The sequence below is a fragment of the Rattus norvegicus genome, chromosome 1 (assembly GCF_021556685.1).
Source record: "Rattus norvegicus strain SHRSP/BbbUtx chromosome 1, alternate assembly SHRSP_T2T, whole genome shotgun sequence".
In the NCBI taxonomy this organism is placed as follows: domain Eukaryota; kingdom Metazoa; phylum Chordata; class Mammalia; order Rodentia; family Muridae; genus Rattus; species Rattus norvegicus.
This window is the reverse complement of record NC_141534.1, coordinates 93,858,543-93,876,172: the sequence shown is the minus strand read 5'-3', so window position 1 is coordinate 93,876,172 and position 17,630 is coordinate 93,858,543. Positions and strand designations below refer to the sequence as shown.

At 51.4% G+C, this 17,630-nt stretch overlaps 2 protein-coding genes across 6 annotated transcripts in view; both read left to right on the top strand.

Annotated features, from left to right (window-relative positions):
- The window catches only part of Sptbn4 (spectrin, beta, non-erythrocytic 4), an 87,193-nt gene extending 85,169 nt beyond the window's left edge, over positions 1-2,024 (top strand). For 2 of the 5 annotated variants that reach the window (XM_087555081.1, XM_087555085.1), the window contains 2 exons: positions 950-1,114; positions 1,206-2,020. In XM_087555081.1, the coding sequence (XP_087411207.1) occupies positions 950-1,108 (159 nt within the window). In that variant the 3' untranslated portion in view covers positions 1,109-1,114; positions 1,206-2,020. 5 annotated transcript variants of the gene reach the window in all.
- A 420-nt stretch (positions 2,025-2,444) lies between these two features.
- Shkbp1 (Sh3kbp1 binding protein 1) lies at positions 2,445-15,929 on the top strand. Its single transcript, NM_001271080.1, is given in 18 exon segments — positions 2,445-2,530; positions 2,758-2,811; positions 2,940-2,985; positions 3,088-3,161; positions 3,602-3,660; positions 3,918-3,998; positions 5,079-5,240; positions 5,788-5,878; positions 5,971-6,161; positions 6,889-7,004; positions 8,563-8,650; positions 8,736-8,852; positions 10,412-10,582; positions 13,149-13,304; positions 13,733-13,829; positions 14,706-14,884; positions 15,301-15,415; positions 15,513-15,929. Coding segments are annotated over 18 exon segments (2,115 nt in total). The 3' UTR covers positions 15,745-15,929.
- Positions 15,930-17,630: the final 1,701 nt, after the last annotated feature.

The following is a 17,630-nucleotide window of genomic DNA, read 5'->3' as shown; positions in this document are numbered from 1 at the left end:
GTGGTTGCTGGGAATTGAACTCAGGACCTTTGGAAGAGCAGTCGGTGCTCTAAACCACTGAGCCATCTCTCCAGCCCTGTTGTTATTTTTGAGACTCTGTGTAGCCCTGGCTGTCCTGGAACATTCTCTGTAGACCAAGCTAGCGTCAAACTCAGAGATCTGCCTGCCCCTGCCTCCCAAGCGCTGGGATTAAAGGCAGGCACCACCATACCCGGCTCCTTTGAAAAAAATGTTTTTAAAAAGATTTATTATTTTTTATTTTATATGTGTGTTTGCCTCCATGCATACATTTGTACTGCATGGCTGCCTGGTTGTTCCATCAAGGCCAGAAGATGTAGCCCCTGAAACGAGACTCACACATAGTTGTGAACCTCCATATGGGTACCTGGTTCTCCGGAAGGGCAGCCAGTGCTCTTAATCACGGATCCATCTTTGTAGTCCATTTTACTTGTGTGCACGCATTGATGAATGCATGTGTCGCGGCGCGTGTACTGCGCCTTGGGTGTGGAGGGGGAAGACTCTTCCTGAATCAATGAGGGTCCTGGTAATGGGGGACTCATTGTTCATTAGGCTCCAACATGCCTTAATTCACTGGGCCCTCTTGCTGGTCCAACTCATCTCAGGGTTTTGTAAAAATGAAGTAAGTCGGTGCGCGGAGACTAATTAGCACGGGACTTGGTGCCAGGACTCGGCAAGCTCTGGCTCAGTACTTCATTGGCTTTGTTTATCTCTGCTTTGGGGGTGGGGATAATCTCTGCTTTATAGATAAGCCCATTGGTTCTGTTTAAGCGAATCCATCCACAGAAGTGCTTAGAGAGTCTGGTGCACATAACTGTTCTTTTATCCTTACTGTCAGGATCATACCGATGACAGAGGAAGGTGAAGCTAGGGAGGGCGGTGTGGTTGAGATTCTCTTCCAAATACGGACTTGTCCTGCTTCTTCCGCCAGGAGGAGATGAACGGCTGGCTGGAGGCTGTGGCTAACTCCGTGGCAGAACACGCCGAGATCGCCCGATGGGGCCAGACACTACCTACCACATCATCCACAGACGAGGGCAACCCCAAGCGTGAGGGCGGGGAGCGTAGGGCCAGCGGGCGCCGGAAGTGATCCCAGGTACCCTCCCCCCACCCCCCTTGGAGTCTGACAAGTCTCCTTGCCCCTCCTGTCTGCACTGTGGACACAAAGACACCTTCTCATCCGCAAGGGCAGGAAGATGGCTGCGGATGTGCCACGGTGGGCCTGAAATAGAAGGGACTTCTGCACTCCAAGAAGTGGTGGTAGGGGATTGCTGTCCCTATTAGCCATATCTCGGTCCCTTCCTGCTCGTCAACCCCACCCCAGGTGCTGGGGCTCCATTCTTTTTATGCAATAACTGAGCTTTATGGGGACGGGCAGGGAGCCAGTTGAGCCAAGCCCCCTGCCTAATCGTCAGATCCTGCCCCAAGAAACTGGAGTGGCGAGGGATCTAGGAGGTGGTGATTTGTTGGCCTCCTCTCCGCCCTAAGGATGGACAACGGGGGCGCTGGTGAGGTCCCCTGGACCATCCAGGGTGCTAGGGGGTGGGGAGGGGACACACTCCCTCCCTGCCTTTACCTCACTTCCAATGCTGCCTTGATCTGTCTGGGAAGAGGGAGGAAAGGGGCCCTTAGCCCCTGTACTCCGCCATCTCAGAGCCATGCGGTTAATTCTTGACTTAGTTTATTTTTGCAAAAACCTAGACCTCCCTCTCCTTTCCCCCGCCCCGCATCCGCGAAGGCTTTTAATAGGAGGGGAGTCAAAGTTCAAAACTGTCTTCCTCTCCCCTCCCCGATTCCAGCTGTAAATGCCACTTCCCGAGGGGAGGGGGGTGGGGAAGCCCTCCCCCTGCATGCTTCTGGCTGGAGCACCTCCCTGGGAGTCGGGAGATCAGGGTTACAGGCAACCTCAGTGGCTGCTTGGAGACGCCGCCAGGGCCTGGGGTGCGGGGCGGTGTGGCAGGCGCACACTGTATGTACCTATAATAAACCCTTTTGGCTTTGATGGTCTACGCTGGTTTGTTCGCATATCTGAGATAGGATTGGAGGGTGGGCTGGTGGGGGACGAGGCTGCGAAGACAGTCTCCTAGACATTACATATACCTAAGCATTGGTATAGACTCATTTCAAGATCTTCGCACGTATTTTTCAACGAATCGCCTACACTCGTTAAATAGTATACCCAAATAAGGGAACCTAGAAAAAAGGGGACGTTACAAAACCACCTCCAAAGGATCCCCAAGGTGCGCCCCGTCGAAGCCAGGAAAGACCGCCCCTCTTTAAAGAGTCAGAGAACGTAAATGCGATGAGCGAGCTCTCTGTCCAATCGTCGGTGGAGCCTGGAGTCTTTAGGCCAATGAGCAAGAGGCAGGGGCGGGGTCTGTGCACACCCGGAAGTGGGTGCAAGCCGGCCGGCTTGCCGGGGGGCTATGGCTGTCCCGACGACTGCAGTGGAGGGGGTCCGGAGTCGGGGAGCGCCCGGGGAAGTGATTCATCTGAACGTAGGGGGCAAGCGGTGAGTGTGGGAGACCTCCGAGGCCCCATCCTCCGGGACCGAGGCGGGATGCCCGCCTCTTCTGGGGGCGGGGGTGGTAGTCCTTGTCCATTAAGAGTTGCTCCGCCTCAAGCTGGAGGCTTGGCACTTGAATAAAAGAAATGCCAAAGGAGAATGCGTGAATCCCACGAGAGGAGGCAGCGGTCCTTACCTCCCCTTCTGTTTCCTCTCCTTACCTCACCGCCCAGGTTCAGCACCTCTCGCCAGACGCTAACCTGGATCCCAGACTCCTTCTTTTCCAGGTGATTAGGAGAACCAGTCTGGGGCGAGGGTTGGAGGGGATAAAGGAGAGGGTGTGGGGAGACCCGTTTCTACACTACTATCTCTACAACTCGGCCCGTGACACCTCCTCGGTTTCCCCTTCCTTTAGTCTTTTGAGCGGACGTATCTCAACCCTGAAAGATGAGACCGGAGCCGTGAGTAGGGCTAGATCAAAATTGGGACGCCGGTGGGAGGAGGGACAGGAGCTCCTACTTCAGGTCTTTTCCATGACCCCCACACTCCACCCCACCATGCAGATCTTCATCGACCGGGACCCCACTGTCTTTGCCCCCATCCTCAATTTCCTGAGGACCAAAGAGTTAGACCCCAGGTTGGTATGCGTAAATGGGTGATTTCTGCCACCTTATAGAATCTCTCCTCGGAAAGTAATTTTGCTCCATTCTATTAGAATTATTGATCATGTTATATTCCTTCTCTTCAAATATATGCACACATTTGTACCATTCCAACATCCTTGTTATCTAGATTAAAAAAAAAAAGCAAAGTATTTTATGTATTTGTTTGTTGGCTTGAGATAAGGCCTTGCTCTGTAGCCCTGGTTGCCTAGATCTCAATCCAGACCAGGCCAGCCTCTGTCTCTCTTGTCCTGGACTGGCGGGCATCCACCCTCAACCTCCCTAGAGTCTTATGCCTGTCAAACCCAGCTAGGCTTCAGTATTCTCTGTGCAGTTTCTAAACCTTTCTCCTCACGGTGAACCGCCCACCCGTATGCCCTAGATTTTTTATGCCTAAGTCTCTTCTGTTACCCAGGGGTGTCCATGGTTCCAGCCTCCTCCATGAAGCCCAATTCTATGGGCTCACTCCACTGGGTAAGTAAGCAGAGTCCTGTGCCCCACCCCGTGCCCACAGTCAGTACCCTCAGTTATTTCCTGAGCATTCTTTACCTCTGTGACTCTCGCTGTCAAAAAGACTGTTGGGTTAAAGCTAAGAGCACTAGATTTGGGTCTGGCCCTGAAGGGGGTTTGGAAGAGGGGATAGTTTTGTGGAGAGACAGATGAGGAAGGGGGCAAGGGTCTGCCTTAGTTTCCCTCAAGATGAAGTTTTTGAGTCCTTCCTTCCCTTGCAGTTCGTCGCCTGCAGGTAAGGGAAGAGTTGGATCGATCTTCCTGCGGAAATGTCCTCTTCAATGGTTATCTACCTCCTCCAGGTGGGCCCTCCCAATAGATGCTGGGGGAGATTGGGTTAAAGACTACATTTCCCATAAAGCTTTGACCCTTAGGTATTTGGAGCCCTAGGGGTACAATGGGAGTTGTAGTTCTTTTTTCAGAAGTTTGGAAAGGAAATAGGAAACAGCATTTTCCGTGGAGCTGTGCAACAGCCAGTTCTCTTTAGAGCTCAGAAACATCCTCGAGAGCTTGACGGGAGTTGTAGTCTGCGTTTTCTTAAGTTTCATCCCATTTTTTTGGAAAAAAAATAAATGTAAACTTTATCATACTAACTTTATTGAATTCTACTTTTATGGGGTGGAGGTTCTATGATACAGAGTCTCATAGCCCTGGTTGTCCTGGAACTCACTATATAGACCAGGCTGGCCTCGAACTCATAGAGATCCACCTGCCTCTGTCTAAGCCTTTAAGATTAAAGATGTACACCCCCATACTCAGCCATCCACATTATTTTTTGAGGCAAGGTCAGAGCAAACCTGGAATTCACTGATTGGCTAGGCTGGCTTGCCAACAAAGTATGAGGACCCACCTTCCTACCTCTAAGGGTGTGGGGGTCCAAAACTTAGTCCTTAGGCTTTTATAGCAAACGCTTTACCCGCTGAGCCACCTCTGTAGCCCCAGTGCTAGAGTTTGCACCCAGGTGCTGTAGCATGAATCTCCCCCCGCCCCAAACCCTGACTGGTGAATTTTACACGGGTGTTCTACAATGCACACAGCTTTTCCCTGGTAACATCAGGGAACAGGTTCATGGCCCAGCTCTGTCCAGCCTAGCCTTGAACTTGCAACTTGCACTTCCAGCTTTCCAAATAGCTGGGATTACAGATCTGCCTGCTAGGCCTGGCCAAATTAGCAAACACTGAAAAGGCGTCAACACCATAGCAGCACCAAACCAGGTCTTTCCCAGGCTTCTGGGTCATTGAAGGCTGCATCCTGGCACCACGGAACACCTTTCCCAGGACACTATGCCCCACACTGGGTATCCATGCCTGTCATGGTTTAAGAGTTCATAGACTACCCACCATGATTTTAATTATGGTGCCTGCCTCTTCCCCTCACTTTAGTGTTCCCAGTGAAGCGGAGAAACCGGCACAGCCTGGTGGGGCCCCAGCAAATAGGGGGACGCCCAGCCCCTGTTCGACGGAGCAACACGATGCCCCCCAACTTGGGTAATGCAGGGCTGCTAGGCCGAATGCTGGATGATAGAGCACCTCCATCCCCATCAGGTGAGTTCGAGCCTGGCTTAGTACCTCTGCATATCCCTAGCTTGCTTTCTCCTTTTCCTCTTTCTTTCTTTCTTTCTTTCTTTCTTTCTTTCTTTCTTTCTTTCGACAGGATCTTATTCTGGGCTGGGCTAGCCTGGAGCTCAAAGCAATCCAGTCCTCCTGCCTCAACCTCCTGAGTGCTAGAATTATGAATATAAACTCAATGTTTGCTCCTCAACTTCTTATTTTTATTTGATGATTTAGTTTTTAATTATCATCAGTGTGTGTGCGTACATTGCGAACACAGAACACAGCGTACTTGTCAAAGGACCCCGTGTGGGTTTTGGAGAACAAACCTTGGTTGTCAGGCCTGTGCCAGAACTGCTCTTGTATGCTGAACCAACTCCCCGGAGCCCAGCCTTCTCTTTACGTTCTGTTTTGAGACAGGGTCTCACTAAGTGTCCCAGACAGACTACATCACCAGATGTAGCTTACGTTTCTGTCCTTTAGGAGGTCAGGGCCATTGGGCCCCTGTGACCCTGCTCTGGTCTCTTCTCTTACTCCCAAGGCCAACCAGAGGAACCAGGGATGGTGCGGCTGGTGTGTGGTCACCACAACTGGATTGCTGTGGCGTATACCCACTTTCTCGTCTGTTATAGGTGCTGAGGGTGGGGATGAGGGAGTGGGAGGCTCTGCCCCTGTGGGTAGGGTGCTCTGAGGTGAGGGTTGCTGATGTCCCTCAATCCCACAGACTGAAGGAAGCCTCCGGTTGGCAGCTTGCATTCTCCAGTCCTCGCCTAGACTGGCCCATTGAGCGCCTGGCTCTCACAGCTCGGGTGCTCGGTGGTGCTCCAGGCGAGCATGACAAGATGGTGGCTGCAGCCACAGGCAGCGAGATCCTTCTGTGGGCGCTACAGGCACAAGGTGGTGGCTCTGAGATAGGTATGTCTCCTGGACTTTTCTAGAGCTCTGTAGAATCCTGTAACCTGTTAAAATAGCCCAACCCCTGAAACTCAGAAACCCTGGGTGAGAATGGGAATTCTGTGCGGAGTCAGTCTTTTTGCCTTGTGAGACAGTGTTTCAGACCTTCAGAATTCTGAATGTTTCATTGTTTCATTTTGCCTTAGACAAGGTATTACCATGTAGCCCAAGCTAGCCTTGAATTCCAGGTCTTCCTGCCCTCAACTCCTGAATACTGGATTACAGCCACCATAACCAGTTAACACACTGACTATAATTTATTTTATTATAAATTTATTTATATGTCTGGAGAGAAAGGAACATGTGTGAAATCCTGGATTTAATCCCAGTACCATATAACCTGGGTATTGTGATACATAGCTGTTGTCCAGTACCCAGAAGGTGGGGGCCAGCCTGGGCTACATGAGACTCTGACTCAAAACAATAGCAACAAAAATTAGCCTTTAGTTGTCATAACCCTTTGTTCCAATAGAAGGGTGTGGGCCTTTTTGGCAGCCTCAGCTGGTTAGAATTCTACTGGCCATTACAGTCCCCCACCCATCAGAGATCCCGTGTAATTCCTGGACTCCTCTTTGCCATGGATCCTGTTTCCCCATACAACCCATGGCCCTAGGGCTTCTTGCTGCCCCATCCCCAGCCCTGCAGTGGGGTTCTAGCCTCCTGTTGAGAGCCCCATTGCTACCTTCAGGTGTCTTCCACCTGGGTGTGCCTGTGGAAGCCTTGTTCTTTGTTGGGAACCAGCTCATTGCCACAAGCCACACAGGGCGCATCGGTGTCTGGAACGCCGTGACCAAGCACTGGCAGGTGAGTCTGGGCCAGCCTGGCTCCCTCTTGCCAAGTGTCTAGACTGTACAGGCCCAGGGTTCCTTCCTATTTCACCCCACCTAGAGAAAGAACAAAAGAACCCTAAAGTAGACGTGAGATAAAAGTCCGTAGAAGGGGGGTTGGGGATTTAGCTCAGTGGTAGAGCGCTTGCCTAGCAAGCTCAAGGCCCTGGGTTCGGTCCCCAGCTCCGGAAAAAAAGAAAAAGGAAAAAAAAAAAAGTCCGTAGAAGGTCCAGGAGGCCTTCCTGTAGGAGTGGCTGAAGAACCAACATGAAGGATGGGCGGGTTTGGAAAACAGTGGGGTTCTTCAAGCAGATGTAGAGATGGCAGGATGCAAGATGGATGTGCTCGTCACTCCAGCCAGCCCAGGCCATATCTAGAATGTGAAGGAAAAACATGGAATTGGAGCGTGTTTGTCCTACAAAAGTATACTGGGAGAGGGACAGATGCACAGAAACAAACACCGAGAGAGAAACAGGAAAAAACAGTGAAGGTAGGACACAGAGGCAAAGCAGATGGAGCAAAGTCAGAGCCATGAAGCCAGGCCTATAACCCAAGCTATTCAAGAGGCTGGGGTAAGAGGAGTCAATTCAAGGCCAACCTGAGCTACAGAGTAAGCCTGGGCAGCTTAGTGATAGTCACATCAAAATGAGGAGGAGAGGGAGAGGGGAAGGGGGAGGGGGAGGGAGAGAGGGAGATCGAGAGAGCAAGAGAGCGAGAGAGCGAGAGAGAGAGAGAGAACAGCAAAGACTGTAACTTAATGGTAGAGCCCCTGCCTAGAGTCCCCAGTGAGGTGCAGGGACATGGGTAGGTCAATGATAGAGTGCATAGTTAGTTAGCAGGGAGAAGACCCTGTGCTAAACAAGATACTAAACACACACACACACACACACACACACACACACACACACACACGCACGCACGCACGCACCTACAATCCCAGTACATGGGATGTAAGGAAGGATCATCAATACTTCAAGGGCAGAGCAATTTGGGCTATTTATCTAGCCGATTCCATACCCACCTGAGCTACATGGGGCCAGGGGTCAAAATCCTACAAAAATGGGTCTGGAGAGATGGTTCAGCAGTTAAGAACAGGCACAGCTCCTTCTGATGTCTCATGTTCCGTTCCCAGCACCCACATCAGGTGGCTCACAACCACCTATGACTGCAGCTCCAGTAGCTCTGACAACTCTGACCTCTGTGGGCACACACACTCACTCACGTGCACACGCTCACATGCACACACTAGTGCACAGATACACACACGTGATCTTAGAAAATAGTTAAAACTCAACAAAGACAGAAGAAGGGAGCCAAGGAAATGGTCCGAGACAGACAGAGAGGAAGGTGCATAGGCCAGTTACATAGGTGGCCACTGGCAAGGTTGGAAGGGGTAGGCTCAGGCCCAGGTAGCCTGACCAGGCTGGGCACATAGAAATGGGCACTGTGGAAGGTAGGGATGCCAGGCATGGGCGACAGAGTGAGACCTTGTGTGGAAACATAGCTAAATTGGTGCTGCCTCTTTCCTGCCCCAGGTCCAGGAGGTCCAGCCTATCACGAGTTATGATGCAGCCGGCTCCTTCCTCCTCCTGGGCTGCAGCAATGGCTCCATCTATTATGTAGGTAAGCAGTGTCCGTCTGCAGTTTGAGGGGTGGGTTGGGGCAGGAGCCTCAGGTGCATCCACTCCACCCCTGCCTGCCCATCCAGATGTGCAGAAATTCCCCCTGCGCATGAAGGACAACGACCTCCTTGTCAGTGAGCTCTACCGAGACCCAGCAGAAGATGGGGTCACCGCCCTCAGCGTCTACCTCACCCCCAAGACCAGTAAGTTGTGACAAAGTTTCTTTTCCTTCTGTGGCCAGCCATAGCGGTGTGTCTGGGGTGGGAGGGGAGGGATTCCTCAGGAACGGGACGTTAGGTCTTATTCCTGCAGCATTTGCTTTTGTTTGGCTTTATTTAGTCCTCTTAGATGCTGGCTGCTGCTGGCCTCTCCATGATAAACCCGTTAGTTAATTTTTGTGTCAGGACATGACGTTTGCGTAATTCATAAAAAAAAAAAAAACTGGATACACGCCACAGAGTAGACAATTCCATGCTCAAGGAGCCTTGATTTTTTTTCTCTCTCTTCTTTTTCTTTATGGGGAGGACAGGATCTTTCTTTGTAGCCCAGGCTAGCCTCTTAACTACCAAACAGCTCGTCCTTCTGCTTCAGGCTCACGGTGCTGGGATCACAAGCTTGCCCCTCAGTTCTTCTCTGTCTCCTAGATTTAACATCCATTCACGTTCCTATATGGGACACGAATGTATTTGCCATGACCACTGTTCCAAGTGCTGGAGCTGTATTGTACCTGTGTTCTTTAGGATGCTCTGTTAAGTTTCTGGGAATCTCTCCAACACTCGGAAGACAGAGGCAGGGGGTCTCTGTGAGTCTGAAGCCAGTCTGGTTCACATAGTGAATTCCAGGCCAGCCAGGGCTACAATAATGAGACCCTGACTGCAAAAAGAAAAACAAATTTCTGAGAATTTCAAAACGCAAAGTTTGTCAGTGGAGTCCCTGAGGCACTCGATGTGGGCCCTCAACTCATCTCTGTTTATATGTCATTCTGGAAATTTTTTTTTTTAAAGATTTATTTATTATATATAAGTACACTGTAGTTGTCTACAGACACCAGAAGAGGACATCAGATCTCATTACAGATAGTTGTGAGCCACCATGTGGTTGCTGGGAATTGAACTCAGGACCTCAGGAAGAGCAGTCAGTGCTCTTAACCACTGAGCCATCTCTCCAGCCCTTTTTTTTTTTTTTTTTTTTTTTTTGGTTCTTTTTTTTTTCGGAGCCGGGGACCGAACCCAGGGCCTTGCGCTTCCTAGGCAAGCGCTCTACCACTGAGCTAAATCCCCAACCCCTGGAAATTTTTTAAAAAGAGAGATTCTGGGGCTGGGGATTTAGCTCAGTGGTAGAGCGCTTACCTAGGAAGCACAAGGCCCTGGGTTCGGTCCCCAGCTCCGAAAAAAAAAAAAAAGAAAAAAAAAAAGAGAGATTCTGCTATCTATTTTTTATGCGTATGAGTGTTTTGCTGCATGTGTGTAAGTACGCCGTATACATGCTTGGTGACCGAAGAGTCTAAAAGAAGGGATTTTATTCCCTGGAACTGGAGTTACAGACAGTTGTGGGCTGCCATGTGGGTGCTGAGAATTGAACCTGGGTCCTCTGGAAGAGCAGCTAATGTTCTCAGTCACTGAGCCCTCTCTGCACCCCTCCCGTACTTCTTCCCAGTGTCAGATTCTCTGCGTGTCTGTCCTTCCTTCCCTCCTTCTCTCCCCGTCTTGACCCTGATTCCGTTTCCATAACTGACCTTCTCTTTGTTGTTGGCCCTCCCCAGGTGACAGTGGGAACTGGATTGAGATTGCCTATGGCACCAGCTCCGGAGTGGTGCGGGTCATTGTCCAGCACCCCGAGACAGTGGGCTCGGGACCCCAGCTCTTCCAGACCTTCAGTGTACACCGCAGCCCTGTCACCAAGATCATGCTATCAGAGAAGCACCTCATCTCTGGTGGGTCCCTCTGCAGGAGGGCCAGCTTTGGGCATGTGGAGCCAGGGGGAGAGTTGTGTGAGAGACAGTGGTGCTCTGAGGTAACAGGAGACCGGCAAGGGTAGCCTCAGAATGGAGGAAGCACACCCACTCCTGCCAGGGATCCCAGCGCTCAGTGGGCTAAGGCAGGAGAATCAGTTCCAGTTCAAGGCCAGCCCGAGGGACAGGGTAAGACCTTGTGCAGAAACGTATCCAAGCTGGTAAAGTGCTAAGGAAGCACTGAGTTTGAATCCCAGCACCAAAGCTGTAATCCTAGCTCTCTTGGGAGCAGAGGCAGGAGGATCAGAATGTTAAGGTCGTCCTCAGCGACAGAGTAATCTTGGGGCCATCAGGCTACGTGAGAACCTGTCTCTAAAAAGTTAAAAGTAGCAAAGCTTATGGTCAGGGAACTTTGGGGGGAGGTGAGAAGATAACCCATCCACTAAGCAATTATTGAGCGTCTACTATGTACCAGGTGTGGGGCATAGTGGGAGATAACAAGTCAGGTCAATTCTGTTTCCGGGGGAACTAATTCTCTAGGTGAAGCTACAAATGGTAGATAGATAAATAGACATGGGGGGAGGGTAATCAGCGTGTGTCTCACATACAGGGCGCCCCCCCACGTCAATCCCTCAGCCCTAGAAAGCAAGGAAAATAAACCAAGCACTGTGGTGTACACCTGTGATCTAGCACTAGGAATGCTAACGCACCAGGCTGCTGAGGTCAAGGCCAGCCTGGGCTACAGAGGGTAGGGACCTGAGTTCGGATCCCCACCACGTGATGAAAAAGCTAGGCACAGGGGTGCACCTCTGTCAACACAAAGCCAAGAAAGGGATGAAGGAGTGGCCAGATTGGTGAGTTCCAGGTCCCGAGAGAGACCCTGTCTCAAATGACAGGTTGGAGGGGGGACTGGAGAGATGGCTCTGCAGTTAACAGCACTGACCACCCTTCCACAGAACCCAGGTTCGACTCCCAGCACCCACATGGGAACTCAGAACCATCTGTGACCTCCAGTCCCCAAGGATCTGACATTGTGTTCTGGCCTTCATATGAGCCCCTGTACCTCTCACAGAGGAGACCAGAACGTTCAGTGGTAGAGCACACCCACAGCTGTGAAAGGCCCTTGGGCTGACCCTTACCCTATGATTAATTATTTATTATAATTATTAATTATAATTAATTAATAAGCAAACAAACCATCGCCAAATAGTATTCAGGCCATGAGTAAATACGAAGTGGTTGCCAGGTGTGATGGCTCCCATCTTTAATCCCAGCACTCAGGAGGCAGAAGTGAGCAGACCTCTGTGAGTTGGAAGGCAACCTGGTCTACATAGAGACGTCCAGGGGAGCCAGGGCTATGTAAAGAGACCCTGTCTCAAAACAAAACAAATCAAAGTTTTAAAAAAATGTTGTGTATCTGTGTCTACCCTGCAGAGGGTAGAAGAGGATGCCGGTCTCCCTGGAGATGGGTCACAGATGGTTGTGAGCCACGGACGTGTGCCGTCACTAAGAATAGCAAGTGCTCTAAACCACTCTCTAGAACCCTCCATCTTGTTCGTTTAAATTTATTTTTATTTTATTGTGTTGGTGTTTTGGCATTGGATCCCCCGGAACTAGAGTTACAGACATCTGTGCGCTGCTACATGAGTTCCGGGAATTGAACTTGGGACCTCTGGAAGAGCAGCCAGTGGTCTTAACCGCTGAGCCATCTCTCCAGCCCCGCCATCTTGTTTTCTGAGGCAGAGTCTTTTACTGGAATCTGGGGATCGCCCATTATGCTAGGGTGCTTGGCCAGGGAGCCCTCCGGGACCTGACCATGCCCACCTCTCCAGAGCAGGGGTGGCGAGCACACACCTCCACACTCAGATCCTGCCCGCCTGGCAGATACTTTAACAACTGGGCCTTCGCCTCAGCCTCTGGGGCATTTGCTGAGATAAGGTCTTGCTGTGTAGCTCAGGCTAGCATTGAGTTTAGGATCTTTTGGATTCAGCCTTCCAAACACTGGGATTACAGGCCTGTACCACCACACCTCTGGTTTCACATTCAAGCGTGTGAGGGTCGTTGAAGGGGGCCGAATTCGGAGCAAGCCTGTCTGAGGCCAAGGACCTTAGAGCAGAAATATGATGGACCAATGGTACAGACCCTCAGGGACAAGCTTTCCAGTCCGAGGAAACGGGCAGTGCAAAGGAACCAATGGGGAGAAGGGGAGGAGTTAAATGCAGAGTAGGGGCGTGGTCGGTGTCAGATGTGGACGTCCTTGCTTTAGCCGGGAGTGTGGGATTTGGCGCTAGCAGCCAGACAGGATCAGGAAGAGATAGATGAGGTGAAAGGATTCTAGGCGGGTCATGAACAGGTAAACATAGGGTTACACTCAAATCGCTTCAGGGGCAGAGCCAGCAGGATCTCTGGGCTTATGAAGCTCCAGCTAAGAGAATTCCTGAAATTGTCTTGACACCTCTGAAAGGGCTCATGCTGTGGTGGGAGGTTGGAGGGAACTGCACTGGCACCTTAGTCACGCCTGACCTGCCGCTATCCCTCTGTTCCTTAGTGTGTGCCGACAACAACCATGTTCGGACGTGGTCTGTGACCCGCTTTCGAGGCATGATCTCCACCCAGCCTGGTTCCACTCCACTGGCATCCTTCAAGATCCTGGCACTTGAATCAGCCGATGGGCTCGGTGGCTGCAGTGCTGGCAATGACATTGGTACCCGCTGATTCCCGGCCCTTGACTCCTCCCACAGACCTATGCCCCATGCGATCCCACTGGCCTCTGAAGACCTCTGCTTGCCTAGTTAGCTGTTCTGTTGCCCTCCAGCCGCACTGACTTCTGACCCTTGTTCACCACCATCTTGGCTTCCCCCATCTCCTGTTCACCTCTGTACTGGCAGCTGACACCATTCTGTCTGGCCACCGATTCCCACTGACCAACACTGGTCAGGTTACCATCTTCTGCTAGGTCTGAATGCAGCTGGTCTGTGAGCCCTTAGCTCTCTCTGCCTCTGCCCAACTGCAGTATCCCGGAAGCAGGGTCTAGGTCTGGGAGTTGGCTCAGCTATGGAGAAATGCTAGTGCTGTGCAATCTGAAGGTCCTATGAACCCTGGCTAGCCCTTACCCTGCCCCTGCCTGCCCAGGTCCCTATGGTGAGCGGGATGACCAGCAGGTGTTCATCCAGAAGGTGGTACCAAATGCCAGCCAGCTGTTTGTGCGTCTCTCCTCCACTGGGCAGCGGTGAGTACTGTCCCAACAAAGAGGCAGGACCATAGAGGAGACCTGAAAGGGGTCCACCCAATGGCTCCTGAAGGAGCAGAGGCTACAGGGTGAATTGCCTCTGGATTATATGTGTGCAAGGGACACTGCAAAAACCTCAGATCACTGTGCTGGACCTTAGATAGCCCAGGAAATTGAGTGGGATAAGGGGGTACAGGCAGAGTGTCAGGGTGGGATGGGGTACAGACAAAGGGTTGAGGAAGGTTCAGGTTATGTGCATGAGGAGTGAGGTGGGCACACAGGAGGCTATAAGAGTCCAGAGCAGGTGTCAGGGGAAAGGAGACCTGGGAGCATTGCTTAGAGAGTGGGCTCTGCAAAGAAACCCAAAGCTAAACAGGAACAAATGGAAGAAGAGAGGGAGAGCGTGTGTCTGGTAAGGACAGGGCATGTGCCAAGACCAGGAAGAACTACACAGAGTAATACAGTACAGTGAGTGCCTAGCATACATGAAGCCTTGGGTCTGATCTGCAGTACTGAATAAACAGGGTGGGGTACATCCCCATAACCCTAGTACTCTGGAGGTAGAAGCAGGAGGATCAGAAGTTCAAGGCCATCCTCCGCTACCTGTGAGTTGCAGGCCAGCCTGGGCTACTTGAGACCCTGTCCCCAAACAAACTGGATGGGAACGGATAAGGAGGGGCGGATAAGGGAGGGGTGGAAAAGGAGGGGTGGACAGGGGAGGGGTGAATAAGGGAGGGTGGATAAAGGGGGGTAGATAAGAGGGGGGTGGATAAGGAGGGCAGGACCTGAATACTCACTCAGTGGTGGAGACTGACTGGGGAAGGGTATAAGGAGAGGGACCAGGCTGAGTGACCTCTGACCCCTTGCACCCCACAGGGTGTGTTCTGTACGCTCAGTGGATGGCTCCGCTACGACTGCCTTCACAGTGTTGGAGTGTGAGGGCTCCAGGCGGTTGGGCTCCAGACCCCGACGCTACCTGCTCACCGGCCAAGCCAATGGCAGCCTGGCCATGTGGGACCTGACCACTGCCATGGACGGCCTGGGCCAAACCCCTGGTATTCTCTGCCTCACTTGAATCCTGTCCCAGGCCCCACTGTCCCCATGATTTCCCTTCCCAGGCCTCTGCCCACTGGGTTCTTTCCCCCCAACCTCCTTTTCAAGATTTATGTCTTCATACACACCAGAAGAGGACATCAGATCCTATTACAAATGGACAGATGGTTGTGAGCCACCATGTGGGTGCTGGGAATCAAACTCAGGACCTCTAGAAGAGCAGCCAATGCTCTTAACCTCTGAGCCATCTCTCCAGCCCCTGGTCCTTTCTTATTACTACTGCTTTTCCCCTTTCCTCTCATAACCTGACCCCAACCCGTCTATCTCTGCATTCTTTTTTCTCTCCTACATTCAGTTGCTCTTGACCTGTGACCCCTCCCCCACCTTATCCCTGACTGCACTTCTTTGTCACCCCCAGCAGGCGGCCTGACCGAAGAAGAGCTGATGGACCAACTGGAGCAGTGTGAACTGAGCCCATTGACTTCTTCTCGGGCCTCTTTTCCCAGCCCCTCACCCAGAACCTCTCTTACCAGGTAACTGTAATTCCACTTCCCTCTTTGTGCAATGGAAACAGCAATGGCGACGCTGGGGGGACACTGCCCTGTGACACTGAGTTTCCCTCCCTCACAGTCTACACTCAGCCTCCAGCAACACCTCCCTGTGTGGCCACAGAGGGAGCCCCAGCCCACCGCAGGCAGAGGCCCGGAGCCGCGGGGCAGGAAGCTTCGTGGATCGGTTTAAAGAACTGGCAAGGGGTGCACCGGAGCTCCGAGGGCCACCAACACCAGCCCCTCGACCCTCCACCAGTCTTGGGAATCCCCTGATACTTCCCAAAAACACACTTAATGAAACTTCCTTTTGATTCTAGCCACGACCGGCTGTGCCTTCTTGTGGACTGGTCCCAGGGGACTCGGGACTAGGGGGAGGGGAGGCTTCCTGTTGGAGCCAGGAACTCTTTAGTGTGATCTTGGTCGCCAAGTTCCCGCCTCTCTTCTTTTCTAAAAGCCAAAGCCACTGTCTCTAATAAAATCCTCACTGCCAACTGTTTATAGTCTTTTGTTTTGTTTTGTTTTGTTTTGTTTTGTTTTGTTTTGTTTGGGGGAGGAGGGTTGCTGTCCAGGGAGGAGATAGAGCTGTGGGGACTAATAATCAGGCTCCACTGTAAATTCCAAAACGTCGCACCAGCTGCGATGGCCCACACCTTTAACCCCCAGCACTGGGGAGGCAGAGGCAGGTGGGTTTTTGTGGCTTAGAGGTCAGCCTAGTCTACATAGTGAGTTCCAGCACAGTTAGGGCTATGTAGAGTGTATCAGTGACTACTGTCTCAAAACAAACAAACGAATAAGAAACGAACAAAGAAAAATCAGAAACATCTGCCTTCTGGTTTAAGCAGAGAACGTATTGGCTTACCCTCTGGCTTCAGGCAGGATCCGAGAGTTCAAAGAATGGTTTTCTACCTCCTGCCTTAGTTTCCTTCTGGGACACTTCATCTGCAGTCAAGATGATCCCGAAAGACCCCTTACTGTTCTTTCCTTCTGGCAGCCAAAAACCAAAACGCCAGGACTGGGCTAAGTGTGCTGATGCCTGTAAGGCACCGGCACTCCAGAAGCTGAGACAGGAGAATCTAAGATATAAAGATGGCTAACACCGCCAACTCCACAGGGTCTGTGACACCCCTCCTCCCCCAGGGAACGAAGGTCCGAGCTTGAGAGGAATTAGGTTAGGCGAGCCTCTGTGCATGTGTGAAGGGTTGTCTAGAGTAGCTTCATTACGGTGGGCGGACACCGCGGCGGCTGTGGGTGGCGCCATGCCACAGGCTGGCATTCCAGACACCGTGATGAGGAGAGTTGACTGAGTATCGGTGTTCGTTGCTCTGGGCTTCCTGATGGTGTATACAACATGACCACGATTTATTATGTATTGTTTACTATATGTTCTGCCTGCGTGTACGCCTGCAGGCCAGAAGATCCCAGTAGAGATGGTTGTGAGCCACCATGTGGTTGCTGGGAATTGAACTCAGGACCTCTGGAAGAGCAGTCAGTGCTCTTAACCTCTGAGCTATCTCTCCAGACCCTAAGTCCTTCTTTAAGTTGTTTTTACCAGGTACTTTTCATAGCAAGAGACAAGAAACTAATACACAAATTAAGAGGCCAGTGTGATTTAAGTGTGGTGGTAACAACTTTAATCCCAGCACCTAGGAGGCATAGCCAGGTGGATCTCTCTAAATTCAAGGCCAGTCTGGTCTACATAGAGAAATCCAGCACAACCAGAGTTACATAGAGCCAGTATCAGGAAAAAAAAAAGTTTAGGCCAGCCTTGGCTCAACAAAGAAACCTTGTTACAAAACAAACAAACAAACAAATGAACAAAAATCTTGGGATTCCTGGGCTTGAACTGAGTCAGGCACTGTGACTGATTCCTGAATCAGTCACTGTGGTCAGCATGATGATTTCCACAGTTCTAACCCATGCCACGAGCCCTCATAAGCTAGAAGGAGGGGTCAGCTCCATGTAAGCAAAGAGGAGGACAAGTTCCAAGAGCACTGGCCTGGCATTCTGGTGTATGCCTGTCTGCTCAGTACGTGGGAGGCAGAGAGGCAGAGAGACTGAGAGGCAGAGGCAGGTGGATCTTTCCCAGTACAAGGGTAGCCTGATCTACATGATAAGTTTCAGGCTAGCCAGGGTCGCACAGTGTGAAAAATCTGGTCTCAAAAAAAACCAAACCAACCAAACAAACAACCTGCTGACA